The 19,361-nt window shown below is 39.7% G+C and overlaps 1 protein-coding gene and 1 pseudogene across 6 annotated transcripts in view; one reads left to right on the top strand and one right to left on the bottom strand.

Moving 5' to 3' along the window:
• TTLL5 (tubulin tyrosine ligase like 5) overlaps positions 1 to 19,361 on the bottom strand; it is a 120,055-nt gene that overhangs the window by 66,693 nt on the left and 34,001 nt on the right. For all 6 annotated transcript variants that reach the window (XM_021715592.1, XM_021715595.1, XM_021715594.1 and 3 more), the window contains 3 exons: positions 17,092 to 17,174; positions 6,555 to 6,624; positions 5,998 to 6,082 (listed from right to left, as the gene is read on the bottom strand). In XM_021715592.1, coding sequence (XP_021571267.1) covers positions 5,998 to 6,082; positions 6,555 to 6,624; positions 17,092 to 17,174 — 238 coding nt within the window. The remainder of the gene's footprint in view (positions 1 to 5,997; positions 6,083 to 6,554; positions 6,625 to 17,091; positions 17,175 to 19,361) is intronic.
• Positions 13,768 to 14,512, top strand: LOC103266538 (annotated as a pseudogene).

Below are 19,361 nucleotides of genomic sequence, written 5' to 3' on the forward strand. Positions count from 1 at the left end.
GGCCAGGAGTGGCCACTGCACTCTAGTCTGGGCAACAGAGTGAGACTCCAACTCAAAAAAGTAAAAATAAAAAATAAAAATAAAAGTAAAAGGAATGAAGAAATTAAGAAAACATTTCACAACCATTGTAGCAATAATTTATTCAGGTAAGAAACACTAATTTTCAAATTATTGGGTGAAAATGAGATGAAGAAGATTTCACAAGTATCTTCTCAAAACATGTATTAATGACAAAGGGAAAGACAAAATAACTTTACAGCAGAGGCATCTGGTAGACCCTGAATCATGTAGTCACACGCCACTATACAACCGCCATCATGTGCCATCAGACATAACGCAACAAGAAGAACTAGTATCATTTCTGTGGTATTCTGGCCCAAAATGCATAATCTGGCTCCAAATCATGAGAAAATAGCGAACAAATCCAAACTGAGGGACAGTCGATAAAAAAATGACTAGCCTGTAATCTTGAAAACTGCTGAGGTCATGAAAGTCAAGGAAAGACTGAGGAACTGCTCCAGACTGAGAAGACTAAAGCGACATGGCAACTGAACATAGCATGTGATCCTCGATGGAATCCTTTATTATAAAAAAAAATTAGCAAAATTTACAAGGAATCTCTAGATGTAAAAGGCAATTTTTCATTCTATTAGTACAGCTTGTCTTTAAGTTCAAAATGGTTTCAAAATTAAAAGACTAAAAATATACTGGTAAGTCTAACAGTAACTATATAGATGCTCAAGCCTCCTTTAAACCAGATCCGGCAATGACCAGATCAATGACATGCTGGCACTGAACAGTACATTCCTTCAGGTGGGATACATGCTCACCAATCTCTAGTCTACACCTGGTCAGCTTTCTTCAGTGAACATTTAGGTTTATGACCTTTTATTTAAATATCCACATATTATCAAATTTCATATTATTTAGGTCTGAAAGCTCAACATAATTCCTTTATTAATAACAACTTAAACGAGGTAATACTTTGGTAAGTATCCCAGGACCAAATACAGGTATATGTTGCTTAACAATGGGGATACTTTCTGAGAAATGTGCTGTCAGGCAATTCTGTTATTGTGTAAACATCCTAGAGTATACTTACACAAACCTAGATGGTATAGTCTACTAGACGTCTATGCTATATGGCAATAGCCTATTGTTGCTAAATTACAAACTTGTGTAACATGTTACTGTACTGAATACTGCAGGCAATTGAAACACAATGGTTAGTATTTGTGCATCTAAATGTAGAAAATGCAATGCATTGTTCTATGATGTTATGATGGTTATGATGGTGATAGGTATTTTCAGTTCCATTATAATTATAATCTTGTGGGACCATCCTTGTATATGCAGTCCATTGTTGACTAAAACATTGTTATGTGGCACGTGATTACATGGCTACACTTATCCTAACACAGGCCAAAATCTACATGATTGAGTCTTGAACCTCCTTAATGAGCTCAAGATTTAGGAAAGTTGTCACAACAGATGTTTAAAGCCTTGACTTTTAAGTCAAGAAAAAATGAGGACGGTCTTACTTTCTTTGCTAAATTTGAAACCCTGAGTACTATTTCACAGCAGCCTAATGATAAATATAAAACCATATTGGCCCTTTTTTAAACCAAGCTAGAAAGAAATATGCATTGTCTTTGTATTCTAACTATAAATTCTTAATTCAAAAGCTACCTTCCCTTTTCTAATGTTTCTCACTGAAAATCAAGACAATGATATAATTTGTCTAAAACTCTTGAGTGTCTGTGTGAAGAAAGGACTCCCATGTTAGACATATAGCTGGTGCCTGATAAACATTAAATGAAACTACACTGGAGTTGCCTGTTCCAGGATCTTTACAAATATGGAACCAAAACAAGAAGGAAAGCACAGAGATAGACAGTGGGATCTTTTAAACTCTCTACCTTTATTCAAAAATTATTTTGTTCTTCTAAGAATATGATACTGTAGATTGTTCGAGTCAGAGTCATAGATAGTCTAGATGTAGGACAGTTAAACCCCTCCATTGAAGGTATATTTTCTAACAGACATTCACTACAAATGTATAAAGTAAAGAGAAGGCCAGCCCTGAAGAGACTATAGCCAAGGCACAAGAGTTCTCTTTCAGCAGGTGTGGCCATTTTGTGCCAGAAAGGCCTGGATGATCAAGAGACAGCACCTCAGGCAGCCATGCCAGGAGCCACTGGGATTCATCTGGCCTGACCCAGAAAAATCTCATGGACGAGAACAAGAGGCCCCAAAGCGCTCTGATCTGCTGTCAACCAGCTGCAGCAGGGAGCCTGCCAAAGTACTGCAGTGACTAGGCAGCGCCCTGCAGAGCGTCTGGGAGGGGATTACCAGCCTGATCCCCTGTCTTCAGAGCCAGAAATGACTCAAACTTCACAAACAGCAAGGGCTTGCCAGGGAGGGTGACAATGAGCACTGGAAAGGGTTTTCTCCCCCTGTTGGTGTCTCTCCACCCCTACCCCCCCCCCACCGCTTGCTGCTTTGGCAGATTCTGGACAGTGTGCAGCCTGTGAGGTAATCTGAATTCCTTGGCAACCAGCAAGTACCTGAATTCTTTCAAAACCACAGGAATCCAGCAGAGAAAAGGTAAATATCCCTGCGGAGCCAGCGTTAATTAGCAAGGAAGGCTACTGGAGAAGGAACTTGGGTGGGGAGGAAGAGAAGGGCAACGCAAATGCTTTGGGGTCTTTTCTGAGGTTCCACTGGATAACATGGCCGAGGCAGAAAAAAGGCAGTTCTGACCAGGCCTTTCTCAGTGTCTTCTCCTCCCGCCTCCATAGCCCGGGTGGAACTCTCTCAGTTCTTGGGGTGGGCACTGTCATGCCCCCCAAGTTGCTGGTGGGATTCTATCTTTGGGATTCAAACAACATAGCTGATTTTCAACTCAATTTTATCTTAACTTTTTTGAACTTTTTATTTTTCCTGTTTCATTGAAAATTTGGCTACTAGCTTTGTCTCAAAAAGGGCTTTGTCAAATCATTTAAACCCAATATTGGATTCACCTAAAGCTGTAAAAATCCAGGACAAAATCTTTTTGGATTTCACCTCTGACAGGAAAAAGAATCTACACCATTTTGGTAGGGGAACAGTACCCCTTTCTGGAAACACAGTGTCCCCTGCTGGTGCAAAACAGCAACAGGCACACGAAATTCAAAAGCAGTGTGGACGTCTGAGGTACTATAAGAATCGCAAACACTGCACCCAAATACCAAAAAGACAAATTCATTTTAACACCTCTTCAATATTTTATCCACATATAATAGTGGATGTTCTCCTACCTCCTATGGGAATAAAACAAAAACAACTGAAAACACCAAACTGTAAAGAATCCAGGATTTCAGTAAGTTTAAGGTCAAACATTTACACAAAGTAACTTATTTCACAGAACCGTCTTATGAAATGAACTTAATCTTTCTGCCACCTAGCATTAATTTTAGAAGTGTCATGGTGTAAGAGCTTTCCCTTCTAATGAAGGAAACTCACTGTATCTGCCTCCAGTTCCATCTCTTTAGGAAAGATTAGGGTTTTCCTTGTTGATACCTCAAAGTAACTTAGTGATCTCATCCCAAACTGATTCTCTTCAGTTTTGTCTACATGAAACACACACGAGCCAAAAGCTTACAAAAAGCTGCAAATTTGGAGATGCAACGGCCTATCGTTTTACATAATGACAGAGTTCAGCAACTCAGGATTAAAAAGCAGCAGATGAAGCCAGGATATGTAACAAGTGAAGACCCAGGAACTTAGGCTCACTGGAAATTACTGCACAGAACAATGTGCCCTGGTAGGACTGCAGCAAATGACCCTCCATGTTGCCACGCACCAGCCTTCTGTCAAGCGCTGATAAAACTTTTATACTGCCCTATACTTTCAGGTAAGTCTAACCAAAGCCCTAAAAATTCATGTTGTCTTTTGGTTCAATTCGTTCTGAGTTTTTTTAAAAGCGGAGTTTTTATAACTATTCTGAGAAAATGCATCAATTGATTTATATTTATATTTATATATTTATTTTACATTTCTCTGGAAGCAGTACATTTAGCGGATTCTGACTTCCAACACACACCCAGTAGCCAAAGCACTTGCATTAAGTGTAGTAAATTCTATAGTAAACATTGGTGCTGCTCTCATTTTGTGCTCCGAACCATGAAGGTCTTAAAACCACACCAAATTTTACATGGGAAGGGCTATTAATATTGTGGTGAAATACCTTTGGAATACTGAGCAAAACATATTTCTATGATATCCTTGAGAAACAGTGAGGCATAACCTTGATATCTTTTCTGTATTCTCAAAGTCCAATCTGTGGCAGTTCCCAAAGCAGGACACAGGAGGCAAGTTAAGGTGAGAATGGGTGGAGGGAGGAGAATGAAGAAGTTCCTGATATAGGGAATGCTCAGAAGTCTCAAACTGCAAAGCTGAAAATCCTCAGCACCTTGCATGATTGAGCAGAATCTAGGAGTACATTTCACCTTCATTTTGTTCTAGTTAACACAAGGAATCGACTTTCACACTTGGTCTTATATAGCTGTACTTCAAGGCATGAGAGCACATGTGTATACAAACACTACAGAAAACATCTTTCCTATAAAATGCTCATTCAAGCTGGGAGTCAGTTCATGTTCAGATGCCTGGTCCAGCCCTTTATCCAGTAACTGGAAGCTGTTTTCGTTCTCCTCTTCCTCAATTTTGAAGAAATAGAAGGTCAGAACTAGGGAGTTTCCATAGCTTCCAGAGTTCACAGGGTTCAAACACATACATCTCAGTTAAAATTATAACAGCGCTTACAAATGCTGTCACTGCCACCTAGAGGTGAAGGGAGAAAGGACTCCAGCAGCTAGAAACTTTCGTTCACTCCCACTCTGATTCTAGTCATAGGATACAATAAAAAAACAAAGTATATAAAATAATTAAAATACCATTCTAAAACAATACTTTTCGGAGTTCAATATTTGTCAAAGCACCTACACATAACTAGAAAGTCTTGTTTTACTCAAAGTATTTCCCACTTTCAAAATGAATTTTCTAAAACACAGAAACATACACGTGCAAACCACCTCCTAAATCGCTATGTTCTATAATAACATCAAAACCACTATGCATACAAGGAACTCTTGGGCAAACTAGTTCATTAAAAAAAAATTAATGTTGAGAGAGTAAAGAACACAAGCATAGCAAAGTTACATACTTATTTTAAACAATCTAAAGGGTTTACAAAAACAGTCACCTGTGAAATTGTGTGCATATGAAAAAAACTTCAAATTAATATGACGTGAACTTAATCGTGTAAATTACATTGCCTTAAGACCTGAAAAGCACCTCAGACTTTTTCTTGAACAATGTATAGATGTTGAGCATTCAATACATTTACAATGTATATACAGCCATAGTAAAGTAGATAACTTGCATGTTAATAAAACAAAAGTAGCAAATCATCTCTAAATACCAGAGGGCATGAAACTGTTCCATTCTTGAGCTCTGGAGTCAAATCCATACATTCAAGTCCCCTCACTTCCCTCACCTTTCTTAGTTTTCTCAACTGCAAAAATGCACCAACTGTAAGGTTTTTGTGAGGACTGAAATAAATGCCTGGTATATAACACATAAATAAATGTGGGGTTTTATTTTTCTTTCTAGATCTATTCTGAAGAACAATGGCAAATTATCTTAATACCCTAAGGTTATAAAAACAAGTGTCATTGCATTAAAAAAACCCCATGTGATCTTGGATCCCTGCTGGGAAAGGAATGTGTTTACACATACTTATGTGTGGATATGCAAGTGAGACTACAGACTAGTAAGACTGATTTCTGAAGTTCTTCTATACACAGTGGTTTTGATGTCATAGAGTACAGCAGGAGGAGGTAGTTTGCATCTGTGAATAGTCAAGCTAAAAGAACATGATCCAACCTAAATAAACTCTTTAATAGGTCCACTCTAATACCGACCCCACCCCTCCACCCCAGAACAGTCTCTTACCTAGCCAATCCTTCTTCATAAAGATAGATGACAAGAGGGTCATAGGAAGTTACAAGCACATACAGGCGCACGTCAAACTTGAAATCTAAAAATAAAGTTTGTATTCACAGAAAAAACTAAGTTCATTTGTTTTCTATTATAAATAAACAGAACGTAACCAAGAAATATGAAAGAAAGAACACTCCTCTCCACATGAAACACACACTGTCCACATGCCTTGCTTTTTGAGGATAAATAATTCTACTATATAGTTGTACTACATATATAGTACATTACACTATAATGTACACATAATGTGTGTAAAGTGTGTATATATCATTTTAATATATATTAATTACTGTATAGTTTTCATATATAAATTAATGATTAACCTGCAAAGTATTTTCTCATATTATTTCATCTTCAAAATAATCCCGTAAGGAACCAGCCTTCTTTCTGAAGCCACAGGTGCCAAGAATTTCACACTAGCATAACAGACTTACTAGAAAAGGTCATGAAAAGGTGATAAGTGTAGCAAGATCTAGCACAGTCTAGTCAAGGACCTTAATCACACTCACCGTCTATGAGCAGGGGGTTGTTAATGTAACGGGAGACCAGGATGTTCTCTTCCAGGGAAATCTGGTTTGGCTATTGAGTAAAGAAAAAGAATGAAAGAGTAGAAATGCAAAAGAATCCTAATTTACAACAAGGGAACAAAGTTCTTAACCTTTTAAAAAATGATAATGTGGAAAACTAAAACTCTAGAAAGTTTTCCTCCAAGGTACCCATATATTCAATTGGCCACATAACACCACTTCCATAAATGCTGTGGGTATCCAATTACAATGCAGGAAATGTAAATTTACACATCAATGCTCACATAATAAATACAGCCTAAATAGCTTTAAAGATTTATAAACATGATACTAAATAGTTATATGCCAAGAAAATAAGAGCTACTTTAGAAAGAATAGCTCACTTTCTCCCCAGTGGAAAGTATGGTGAAAACTTTACAATTTTTCTTTAAACAAAAGCTTTCATAAGATGTTCAGAGAACTTACAGAGCCACAGTGGATCCTAGCATTTACTCTGAAATGAGATGGATGTTAGGGGCACTTGATAAGCAACCATGTGTGAAGACTAAATTAGATCTTTTAAAGAATTCTTCAATTAAAAAAAAAGTTGTTTACACAATAAACTGCAAGTACTACTGGACACTGTATAAGGCACTGGGCATACAGGGATGAGAAGCACAGAAATAATGTCTGCCCTCAGATAATTTAGGATACAGTAGGCCCTATCTCCAAAGAGTTTAATATATAAATAGAGAAAAAACACAATATTTAATTTAAAGAACACAAAGCAGCTTATCTGCAAATGCAGGATGTCAGGCTGCAAAGTGAAAGTGCAGACCAGCCAGGTGGGACCAGTCAGGAAAGGTTTATCTGAAAGAAGAGGTGCGGAGGTGAACATTGAAAGTTATCACGCGGAAAGAAAGCCATCATGGGACAGCAAGGAGGTCCACGCCCTAGGACTGAAAGGTTGAACTGGGAAACAGTGAAAGGCACAGTCAGACAGCCAGGAGAGAGGGACCCCAGGGCACAGGGATCTGAACTCCTGGGAAGGAGGTTAAGATTTGATTTTTTTAAATGTTTATCTTAAAGATACAGGGTACAATTCAGGGTTAGGTATACAAATGTTCATTATACAGCTACCCTTGTTGATGAGGTGTGTCCCCTCTCCCCCAGCAGATTCCCACTACTGACAATCCCACCTCCCCGATACCCCTGTAGTTTTCTCACTACTGCCAATCCTTTTCTTATAATATTATGATAATTGTTCAAGGCCCACTTATGAGTGAGAACATGTGATATTCAGTTGTTTGTTTCTGTGATAGATCACTCAGTATTATAGACTCTAAGTCCCTCCAATGTCGCGGTGAAGTTCATAATTGTTCTTTTTTTTTTTTTTTCTGTGTGTGTGGAGTGCAGTGGCACGCTTACAGCCACCCCAGCATCAATCTGCTGGGCTCAGGCGATCCTTCTGCCTCAGCCTTCCAAGTAGCTGAAACTACAGGCACCAGCTACCACGCCCGGCTAATTTTTTATTTATTATAGAGATGAGGTCTTGCAAGTTGCCCAGGCTGTTCCCAAGCCCATGGGCTCAAGCAACTCACTCACCTCAGCCTCCCAAAGTGCTGGGATTTACAGGCTTGAGCCACCACGTCTGGCCAATTTTGTCCTTCTTTATGGCTGCCAGAGGAGCAACTCCAGAGTCAGATGGACCCCTCATCTTCCCTGTTGCTCTCTCAGGCAGAACACAGCTTCCACAACCCAGCTCTATGTGTCGCACGGACATAAACAAATAGGGACTGATTCACCCTAGTGGATCCAATCGCCCATACCATGTCCCGACTCCCTTACATTTCCTGATCAGTTTCTCACAAGTACTAGTGCAGTTTTGAATCAGCTTAGTAAGAACTAATGCAATCATTGTAGAGCTGCAGGCTGTGTTCCGATCCTAAAACCAAACAATCACAGCTCTCCTCCTTCTGAGTAACACCTATGGACTACAATAGAGATACGATATTTTGGCCACAAAACACACTATTTCTATTGTAGCCTATAGGTCCAGTATATCTATTTTGTAGCCTATAGTTATCAACTATAGGACACAAAATCTCAGGGACTATACTAATACTATATTTACCACAGCTAATCAACCCACTTTCCTCCACACCAGAGAAGACTCTGGCAGCGGTCATCACTCCATGACACATCTGATGACCACACCAATTTCCTCCCTTACCTTCCTCACTGCACATATGTATCCTTGGAATTATGTATAACATAAATCTTGACATTATTTACTACTTCACTGCTTGTTCTATTGCCTTTAGCTCTCCTTTATATCTGCAATGGAAAAGGTCATGGAAGAAATGGCTAATTTGGGTAGCTTCTCTGCATAGTGTTACACATTAAGAGCAACTAACGAAAGCTTTTTGATACCTTCAAGTCCGCTTCCTTTTCATCAGTCCCCAACGAACTCATTTTAAATTATTTTGATTCCACGTTCAAATTGCCTCCCAAAGTATGCTCAAGTAGGAATCTGAATTATTGGGAAAGTTAGGAACACATCCACATTTCTAATTAGACCTTAAGATTAAAGCCCATGGTATCTGCCAAGCCACTGTAAAGTAAAAGGTATCATGGCTAAAAAGTATATACTCTGGAATCAGCTAGACTGAGTTACAACCTTCATTCTACCACTTACTAAGGAAATAATAACTACCTCACAAAGTTTGTATAAGATTAAATGACATTATGCTTGGAAAGCACAGTGGTAGGCACACGATAAATGCTCAGTAAATATCAGTTATTACTGCAAAGTTTCTAGTATATATATGGTTCTAACTATGAAGTTCTATACATCAACAGTACTTGTCACTGCAATGCCACATGCCCTTCGACTTAACACACAACACTGAGTTCTAGTGAAGATATATAAGAATGTGGAGAATTTCTCAAGTTTTAAGGAGTGACAACACAGGACACACAGCAGGCAATCCCTACATATTTGTTGAGCAATGAGAAAAACAGAGACCTAATATAAAAACATACGAGGGGGACCCAAAAAAACCCAGAGTTTATTTATTTAAAAATTGTGTATTTATTCTTATATGTTTAAACTTCAGTCACCTTCAAAGTACTCTCCATTTGACAAATATACCTACTGAGGTGCTTTTTCCACCATTCAGAATGGTTTTTGAACTTGGCAACTTTGATGCCTTTCAGTGCTTCTGCCATTTTTTGGTTTAACTTCTTCCATCTCAGCAAAATGTTTCCCTTTGCAGACTTTTTTATTCTCAGGGAATATAATCTTAATCCGGGAAAACAAAAGAAAAAAGTCACCTGGGACAAGATCAGGTGAATGGGGGTAGGGAGGAAATGGGGGTGACATGCCGTTTTTGGTCAAAAACTGCTGAACACTCAGTTCGTGTGGGCAGGTGCATTTCACGGTGGAAGAACCAGTTACCAGTTCGTCACAACTCAGAACATTTCTTCTGCAAATCATGATGCAACCTTCTCAAAACTTCCAGATGAAAACTTTGGCTGACTTCTTGAATCATATGTATGTTAACTTCACTTTGAATAAACCTGATATAAGCAAATCCAAGTTTACAAAAGCTGAGTATACTGCCACAAATGTATTAATTATTTTTTAGTTTTTCTCAAAAGAATTCTTAGTCTTAAAAAATAATTTAGTATAGAATTCCTTCAGTCATTTAAAAATACTTTACTTATAGCCCTTTAAGAACATAGATTTTGCATATAGAAATATTTTCAATGAGTCATAGATTTTAAGAAATTTAGAAAACTTGATTTGCTTAATACATTGCTATCATATTCTAGTCACTTTTTCACTTATTCATTTACTGACTTATTTATTCATGCAGTAAACCTGATTGAAAATCCACTATATACTAGACTTGATGCCTAGTTTGGTGCCTGGATCTCATGTTTATTCACAGGTAATTAATGAATACTCACTGACAGGATGATTACTTGTTGAATATTGCTCTGTTTCCCACCTGAAAAGTAGCAAAACATGTCCTCAGAGTTCCAACCAGTGCTGACCTGAGCCAGAATTATGAAGCAGGACACAAGCCAAACTAAGTAGTTCACTCAGGCACTGAAGCTAAAAGAAAGTAGAGCAGATTTCTCCCATGGGTGATGTTGGATGCCACAGCAGATCCTTACTATCATTGAAACTTAGAAAGAGAAACACAAAATAATCCCAGAGCCTGACTCAACTAAGATGAGGGCACTAAGTGAGGATATAGGGGAAAAAAAAAAAAAAACAATCTTCGGCTGACCGATCTGAAGGAACAAATTTCGAGTGTACTACAAGCAGCCCACCCTCCAAAAGATAATTCTGGATTTTTTTGGGGGGGGTCCCCCTCATATCAATAAAAAGAAACAAGAGAGTACCGAATTATGTTCAAAAGATAACAGTATATAGAGCGACTTAACACTCTCCTGATATGTCAAAATCTCAGGGAATATATTAATACTATATTTACCATGTGTGAGACAAGGAGGACAAAATTTGACTTCCATAATCAAATTCATACCTTAATCAGAAAACACTAGGTCTTTCCCCTCCTTAATTTGACTATACCAAATTAGGAAAAGACGGCATATAGTCATGGTTACTGTAGGAGCTAGAGCAAACACAGTTTTTCTTTATGCTGTACATCTAGAGTTAAAGAGCACATCACTGAGAGACCACGGTAGCCAACCAACCAGGATGCTTCCATCTGTAGGAGTTCTCTTCAGCATTACACAAAAGTCACGCTTTTTTCTAGCCTGTATCCTGACCTTGCAATGGTAAAAATTGCTATTTGTAGGTATTTTCCAAAAAGCTATGATGATTATAAGGAAGTTTTAATAAGAGGCTCTCACTCAGTGGGAAGACAGGGAAAGATGTTTTCATTTGACCCTCACACCTACCTCCATCCCCCCCACCAAAATCCCTCACCCACTCACTGTAGTTCTGCTCCTAGACCCTCCACCTCAGCTCTCCCTCTCTTCCCCCCTCAAATCTAAAAGGAAAGCAGGCAGCAGCCTTGGAAAGAGTTACTTCATCCAGTTGGCTAATGGGTCACATATTCCATGGGAAAAGATCCAGGTATGGAAAGAAGGGATGGTCAGGCCTTCTGTGTAAGGAGAGAAGAGTATTAACAACACGGTTTGCAAGTCTGGGTAAAAGGTGATAAAATTACAGTTTTGGGGTGAAATGAAAATATTTTCCCATTATGTCCACATGTTGCCAGCTCCCCTCATGCCTGCTGGCATCTCCCCAGGCTTCTGTCTGGCACCTCTACTAAATACCTAAAAGAATCAGACTCATTCCAAAGCTTCAGGAGAGGGGAGGGGGAAGGTAAAAGGTCCTGCCAAGTACTTTGATCTACTCAGGGGGTCTAGAGGGATTCAGCCCAGGGAGAGGTGGGAGGAGAAAAAGACTCTTACACAGCCTGCCAAACACATTCTCTAAAGACATGTCACCCTTTGAGACTCAGCATCTAGGGAAGAGTTAGGGCACAGCGTTCTCAGCCCCACCAAGAGAAGTTTAGCCTTTCTTTCTTTATGATGCTACCTTTTAAAATAACAAATCACTAAGACAAAAGAGCATTCCAGAAAAAAAAAGTCCCAGATGAACTGGGAATGGATCCTATTTGTTTTTGACTCATGTCTAAGAAAATAAAAAGCAAACTTGTACCATAGCTGACTTTCAATAGCAATTCCATTTGGCAGTTAAAACCCCAACCAAAACTAGTGCTGTCTATGAGCTTCAAACAACACTGGAACTCCTGGCACGGTGCTGAAGGAAAAGCTGCTGGAGAGGAGCCTTCGTACCAAGGTCAGAGCAGAGGCAAGAGCAGAGACAGCCAAGGCATATGGCCAGGGGCCTACCTCTTATGAGACTCAGGTTAAAAGGTCCCCAGAGCCACCTAGGCCAGGTAACAGAACTTAGAGCCTGAGTTTGGGCCTGTAGCAGTTGACCCTATATTATTCAGCATGAAACGTCTGGCCATCATTTACTGCACAGTTTCGAGTCCAGACTGAAGTTAATGATTTTCCACTGTGAAAGACCCTTCAGAGTTTGTTTCTACACATATAGGAAACAGTTCAGTGTGAAAGGATAACTGGGGAGTTTAAGATAGGGTACTGGCCATACATATGACATATCTACTTTCCTCTACCCTCCCTTTTAGAGTTCTACTGGAAAGACAGAAAGGGTATTTTCAAAAGAATGATAACGGCTAGAAAAAAATTAAAAAGAGCCAGAACAGACCAAAAGCTCAAGGAAATCCTAAAGAAAACATATGAGGTGAAAGGTGATCTCCCCAAGGAGGCTGCTGCAAAGTTTCAAGCCGTAGTGAACAAACATGAAGCCCGGGGCGGGCCAAGCAAAAGAATCAGGTAACTAACAAACAGCACTTGGAATGGTGAGACCAGCAGGTGTGTGGACACAGGAACCAGATAGAGAAGAGTGGAACCCAAGGTCACTCAGTCCCCAGTAGACACAAAAAGAGAAAGTATGGAGAAGCTCTTCCTCATACTCACAGGAAAGCTCACTATTTCAGCAAGGCAGAGGGTCACGTTCCTCACCCACACCCACCTAAAGCCAAGCTTGTATCAACATGCTGTGCCCTGACACAAAGTTCACGGTCAGCCTCTTCCAGGGAGAGGGGATTAGAGAAGGCCCTACACAAGTGTAGGAGAAACCCAGGTCAGTTGCCAATGTTAGTCAGCCTCGTGTTTTGTTCACAAATATCGCCCATCACTGAAGGATCATCAGAATAGCAAGAAAAAAAGACAATCCCAGCAAAATTCGAGAACTTTATAAAAATTTCAGTTGCACCAGTGGCGGTTCCCAGTGGCCTCACGCGGACTGGGAGCTTCAGGGCCCACAGGGGCCGGCGACCTGCTGGTCAGGCTGCGTGGTGATCCCAGGGAGAGCAAAGTGGCTTCTCCATCCCTAGCTGTACGGAGGCCCTAGCGAGGCTCCCGGCCCACCCCACGCCCTGGCCCTGCTGGTGCTGGCCCATGTGTCTCCTCCCTTCCTGTTCGTCGCCCAGATCCCTGGGTTCAGCATATGCGAATCGCCCGGACCAAGAGCTGGAGCTTATCTTGATGAATAAAGCAAAGCAGACATAATTCATCTCTAGAAAGACTATTTGTAGCCTGGCATTTGAAATGCTTTTTATTTAGAATACTAGTAAAAATGGACAAAGAAAAAGATGGTGGAAAACTAGAACAAGAGAATTCCTCAGACACTTCTGAATACTTTAACCAACATGAATTGTTGGAAACACATGGACATCTTATTCCCACTGGTTCTCAAAGTCTCTGGGTAGGTAATTCTGATAAAGATAAGGAGCAAGATGAAAAAAATGAAGAGTGGTATCAATTCCAAGGAAAAAAAAATAGAAAAAAACCCAAGCAAACTGCTTCTGTGGGCTGCTGAAAAAAATCAGCTTGCTACAGTGAGTAGACTACTTTCTGAAAAGGCCACTCATGTGAACACCAGGCATGAGAATGTGTATACCCCTCTTCACTGAGCAGCCTACAGTGGACACTTAGACGTTGTCTGTGAGTTGGTTGCCCAAGAGGCGGATGTCCATACAGTGACCATGGATGGCTGCACACCCCTGCATAGCGCTTGTAAGTGGAATCATGCCAGAGAGGCTTCTTTCTTACTTCAGCATGATACAGATATCAACGTCTCAATGAAGGGCCTCCTGACCCCCCTGCAACTTGCCGCCGGGAGCAGGAACAGCAAGGACACCCTAGAACTCCTGATGAACCGTTACGTCTAACCAGATATGAAAAACAGCCTGCAAGAAACTGCATTTGACATTGCCAGGAGGACAGGTATCTACCACTACCTCTTTGAAATTGTCGAAGGCTGTACAAACAAAATCTTCACCTCAGTCTTAACAGTGCTAGTCAGTTTCTTATGGTTCTAATTACCAGTTCCTCCTTTGTGTGAGGTGTAAAATATTCCCATTATATGAAGTTGACATCAAATGTCTTACTACAGAAATTCAGTGATACTCATTATAATGTCTTCTGAACTGCCTGACCTTGACATGAAAATGTATTTGAAAGTTGTTTGGATATATCTTCAGAGATTTCTTTGAGTTTGTGGTTTTTATCAGAAATCATTTTAACTTGCCTATGCTTAAAAACTTGACATGGGTTGTACAGAAACTGATATTTTTTTGGTGCTGATCCAAGAGAAATGTATTTTTAAATATCCCACATCTGAGATCTTTGTTGCAAAGTTAGTATATTGAAATATATTTTTATAAGGTAACTCGGAATTTAATTTTAAAGTCTTAAGTATTCTGGTGCAGCTCAGCTATCTTGTCTGTATCACCATAGCCAGCTGCTTTCATTTTCAACCAGAAGAACTAACATTAGTGACTTAAATCTTTACAAGTTAAAGAAAAAACACCAAAAACCCCAGATCTTTGTCTTTTAAAACATAGTTTCAAAACAGTCGTTAGCTAGGTGATTCACCCATGAAAATGGTATACAGCCTTCCCTGCTGGAATTCTCACAGTCTTGTGACTAGTCCCACCTCACCCAGGTCAACCTATATGATCCTTATTCTAATGGCGAATCAGTATGACCTTATAGACGTGCACACAACTATACCTTAGCCCCAGAAATCACAGCATATCTACTGTTAAAAATGGTTGTATCTGCCTAGCCCTGCTGGTGTGGGCACTGCTCACAGCCTTTACAGGAAATGTTGCTCTCCCAAGGTCCTCATTTTATACAAACCACACAAAAAGGCAAAGTGATGAGGGAAAAGAAATTCTAAGGATGAGGGGATGGTTATCATACTGGGGTTAAAACCACAAAGTAACTCAGGCTTTAAAAAAAAGCTAGATAGTGACAAAAAAGCATAAGTATAAATATTCATGGAAAATAAAGTACACACTTTGAACAACAAAATTTTCAGTTAGTATCCTCAGAAAGGCAGGCATGCAAACTGCATCTACTAAGCAATAACAGGCTGTCATTTATAAATAAGAATAAGGCAAATCAAAACATAAGAGACTCTAAAAAACAAAATAGGATATAAAGATACAGTAGATGAATGAAGAGTAAGATGGACAGCTCAAACTGGTGATCCAGAAGATAAAGATAGGAAAAAGACAGAATTTAAAATGAGAGGCATTAACATGAAGGAAAGAGCCAGAACGTCTCAAAAAAAAGAGTTATAAAAGCAGAGACGAAGACATTAAGAGGACAATATTCCCTGAACTAAAGAAAAATACAAGTTTCCAGACTGAAAGGCCCTACCAAATGTCCAGGAAGAAGAATTTTTAAAAAGGTTCAGACTTAGCTGGGCGCAGTGACTGATGCCTGTAATCCCAACACTTTGGGAGGCCATGGTGAGAGGACTGCTTGAGCTCACTGCTGGGTCTCACATCCCAGAAGTTCGAGACCAGCCTAGGCAAAAAAGCAAGACCACATCTCTACAAAAATCAAAAAATTCACTGGATGTGGTAGCACACATGTGTAGTCCCTGCTTCTTGGGAGGCTGAGACAGAAGGACCCACCTGAACCCAGAAGGTCTAGGCTATGGTGACTCATGATCATGTCACTGCACTCCAGCCTAGGTGACAGAGTGAGGCTTTAATTAAAAAAAAAAAAAAAAGGCCCAGACTTAAATAACTGGTTAAATTTCAGAATCCCAATGCTGTAAAGTACGTTTCTACTGAATTTAAATTTTTTACTCAACTCCTAGATGAAGCAGAGAAACTGAATCACAGTTATTGAAGAGAATGTAAATGTTCTAAGCATTTAAAATATAAAAACTAATCAAACTTAGAGATAGAATGTGAAAGGGAGGGTAGGCCCTGATGTGAGTACAAAATGTCAAACTGGGAATTAATATATATAATGTAAAGCTGAGAAAAGAAGATACATAAATCAACTATGTTAAGATACTAAGGACTGTTGTAAATCTAGGGAGTGAAACAAGTAGGGATTTTATGTACGGTGTGTACGTATTATAATTAGACAAGTTTTAATGAGAATTTGCAAGGAATGAAGATGATGCTTTTGGCAAGTGGGGAAGAAGAGCAGAAAGAGGGAGAGAGGAAGAAAGGGAAAGAAAGAAGAAAGAGAAGCAGCAGCACCGCAGCAACGAGGATGCCACACAAATCCAAGTTCCCCTGCCAATGAGAGCAACAACCCTCAGTTCTGCTCACAGTAGAAACCAAATGGACGTGCTGTCAACTAATGCTGAGAAATTCACATGACAATATGCTGAAAGCAGAAGAGACACCCCAACATGTGATCAAGTGCCTTTCAGCCCTGGAGTAACTAACTGTTGGTGCACAAGGAGGTTCCAGCCAGTAAGATAGACAACAGCTCATTCATATCCACCCTCAACTTGCTTTTGAATGCAGATTTCAGAAAAGTACACCTGCCCTTAATGAAATGGAACCATATTAGAATCCTGGACAAAGGGTGGAGAAGGAAAGAACCAATTAGGAAAGAGCTCTGTCATCTGCCACATACTTACATTGTTGATCAGGTAGACACCCCGCCCCCTAGAAGAGGCCACTGGTTTTACTATCCAAGGTCCCCGATCCTTTGAATATGAATCTGTTCAAAATATTGGGAGACAAAAAAGAGAAACAAAAAGAAAGAAAGGACAATGAGTATGTTATCTTAACTTTCAGCAATGGTTATCTATACCAGGAACCCAAAAATCTTTTAGATTTCTAAGTGGAGGGTAAGAGCTAAAATAACCTATATTTTTGGACTAGCCTTAAATACAAAAACAAGGAGAGAAGGAGGAAGGGAGGGAGAGGAAAAGAAGGCAGCAAAATTACTCTCATAATTATTTCTTCCACCATTTTTCCTCTTTCTGGAATGAAAAGATATGAAAACAAAATAAGGCAAATACCTGCATGTTAGTCTATTACTGTCACAAACAATCTTCATGAATCTTTGAAATTCTCACCTCTATGAACTAAAGGACCTCCAACAAACAATGACAACATAAGTCAAAAGCTAGATCTTCTAACACGGTTACTTTTCCTTAAGTTATTCCTCAGAACTTATAAAAATCACCTTAATAAAGCAATGTGCAAGCAAAGAGGAAGGACAGTATTTACAGGTGAGTAAAGAGTTCCACCTACTTCTGTTCCTTTTCCAGGTTTGCTTTTACACTTTAAATCCCTTTGGATCATCAGAAGAAAAAGCAGACACTAAGATTCCCAAAAGTAGTGGTCTGGGGGAAGCAGGGACAGAAGTCAGTACTGCTGGGTCTCACATCCCAGATGGGAAAGAGAAGTTAACTGGCCCTTACTCTCAACTCTGCTCCTTCCACTTTGGATGAAATACCTCAGGTGGCAGCAGGGATTACTGTTTCAAAGCAGGGGGAAAATAAAAGATGAAAATTTAGAGACATTTTTTTCTTGGTATTTTTGTTCTGTGAAAGAAGAGACAGGGAAGGAACAGATAAGTGTGAGAAAATTAAGTAAATGCAAATGTTTCTGAGCAGATCACACAGACATCCTTTTTCCAAAATGCCTGGGTTATTGTACATCAGGGCATTAGCACCTATCTAGAACACACCAGCATGAACTGAATAGAGTTCCCTATAGTTCATGCTTCCCTGGTTTAAGTCATGAAGAGGCAAGTACTTCCCCCTGTGTGCTCATCCTCCAGCTCTCTTCCCCCAGATAAGTACACACACTTCCCTGCATCTGCATCTGGGCCTATACCAGCCAGGTCTTCAGGAGGAACAGGCTGGGCCTTCCTCCTCTTCGCCTTGACTTCTCAGCAGCTACTGCCTCCCCTTCTTTCCTCTCCAACACAAACCAAACAGCCTCTTCATGGCTCCCAACAGGAACTGGGCTTTGTCAGTGCACAAACCACTTCACCGGGAAGGAAAAAAGATTTCTTTGTCCACTCTCCCCCATCTTCCCCTGCCTTTTCCCTTCATGCAGAATTAACAGAACTAGAAGAAAAAAAAAAAAGGAATGTGCCACATACAATTTAAACCTCTATGAGCAATTCTGCTTCTAGAATATCATCTGGATCTATTCACACATGTGAAATGTTGTATGTACAAGATTATCCAATCCAATAGCAAAGTACCAATTAAATATACTATATTGCATCTAAATGATGGGTAAGCAAACGTGTTTGTAAAAAGACAGAAAATAAATATTTTCAGCTTTGCAGGCCACGTAATCTCTGCTATACTACCCACCTCTGCCTCTGTTGCTTGAAAGCAGCCATAGACAGCATGTGAATAAAGGGGTGTGACTTTGCTTCCAAAAAACTGTATGCATGGACATGAAAATTCATATGATTTGCACATGTCAAAAAATTATATTCCTCTTTTTTTCCAACCATTTAAAAGTGGTTCCTAGCTTGTGGGACACAGATAAATAGGAAGAGGACTACATGATTCTACAGCTGTAGTTGGAGGCATCTAATTTACACACTGGAATGAAGTATGTACACAGAACAAGAACATTATTAGTGAACTGATATGGAATGATCCCGGAGACAGACTTAAGTGAAAAAAAGGAAAGCACAGGGCAATATGTTTTGTATATTCCCACCTATCCATATACACACACAAGCTATTTGCTAGTAAATGCAAAGAACATATCTAGAAGAACATGTAAAAAATGAATACCACTGGTCACCTCTGGGGAGGAGAATGGGATGACTGCAGAACAAGAGGAGAAAGGAGGCTTTTCACTGGCTACTATTCCATAATTTCTTTTGTACCATGGGAACATATTACCTTTCAAAAACTAGAACGTACAT

The sequence above is a fragment of the Carlito syrichta genome, unplaced genomic scaffold, assembly GCF_000164805.1.
Source record: "Carlito syrichta isolate Samal-C Ts95f unplaced genomic scaffold, Tarsius_syrichta-2.0.1 Scaffold307214, whole genome shotgun sequence".
NCBI lineage: Eukaryota > Metazoa > Chordata > Mammalia > Primates > Tarsiidae > Carlito > Carlito syrichta.